The sequence below is a fragment of the Penaeus monodon genome, chromosome 22, assembly GCF_015228065.2.
Source record: "Penaeus monodon isolate SGIC_2016 chromosome 22, NSTDA_Pmon_1, whole genome shotgun sequence".
Classification (NCBI taxonomy): Eukaryota; Metazoa; Arthropoda; class Malacostraca; order Decapoda; family Penaeidae; genus Penaeus; species Penaeus monodon.
This window is the reverse complement of record NC_051407.1, coordinates 6,485,555-6,485,992: the sequence shown is the minus strand read 5'-3', so window position 1 is coordinate 6,485,992 and position 438 is coordinate 6,485,555. Positions and strand designations below refer to the sequence as shown.

The window sequence follows — 438 nt, the reverse complement described above, 5'->3', positions numbered from 1 at the left end:
TGTGATTGTCTTCCACACTTCAAAGAGCCCTCACAAGCACCACACTCGTTCTTATGGACACCCGACACACGGGCTATTCTCGAGACTCACCAGGCACTTCATCGCGACCGCAGACGAGGAGCTATGAACATCCTTTCCTCTGAACATCTCCCTTTATATATCCTTTCCTCTTTCCCTCTCTCCCGCTAGGCTAGGGGTCAGCTGAAACTTCCGAGCCGCCTTCCCAAGCACCGCCTGCGTTCGGTGCTTTGTCCCTGCTTGGTTGCCTGCTGGGTCAAAGGTCACGACTAAGCGAGGTTGTTAAATGCCTTTTTTCAAGTAAAAGTTAATGTTTCGTTACTCATCCTTGTCGGTCTATTCGTTGGTGTTTTAATCTGAATGTTTTGGTGGACATTGGTTACCTTGTCCGGTAGTTACCACTGCTGAAAGGAATACTTA

The 438-nt window shown here is 48.6% G+C and overlaps 1 protein-coding gene across 1 annotated transcript in view; it reads right to left on the bottom strand.

Moving 5' to 3' along the window:
• LOC119586848 (nucleoporin NUP145-like) overlaps positions 1–147 on the bottom strand; it is a 2,014-nt gene extending 1,867 nt beyond the window's left edge. Inside the window, exon 1 of the mRNA XM_037935577.1 lies at positions 91–147. Coding sequence (XP_037791505.1) covers positions 91–147 — 57 coding nt within the window. The remainder of the gene's footprint in view (positions 1–90) is intronic.
• Positions 148–438: the final 291 nt, after the last annotated feature.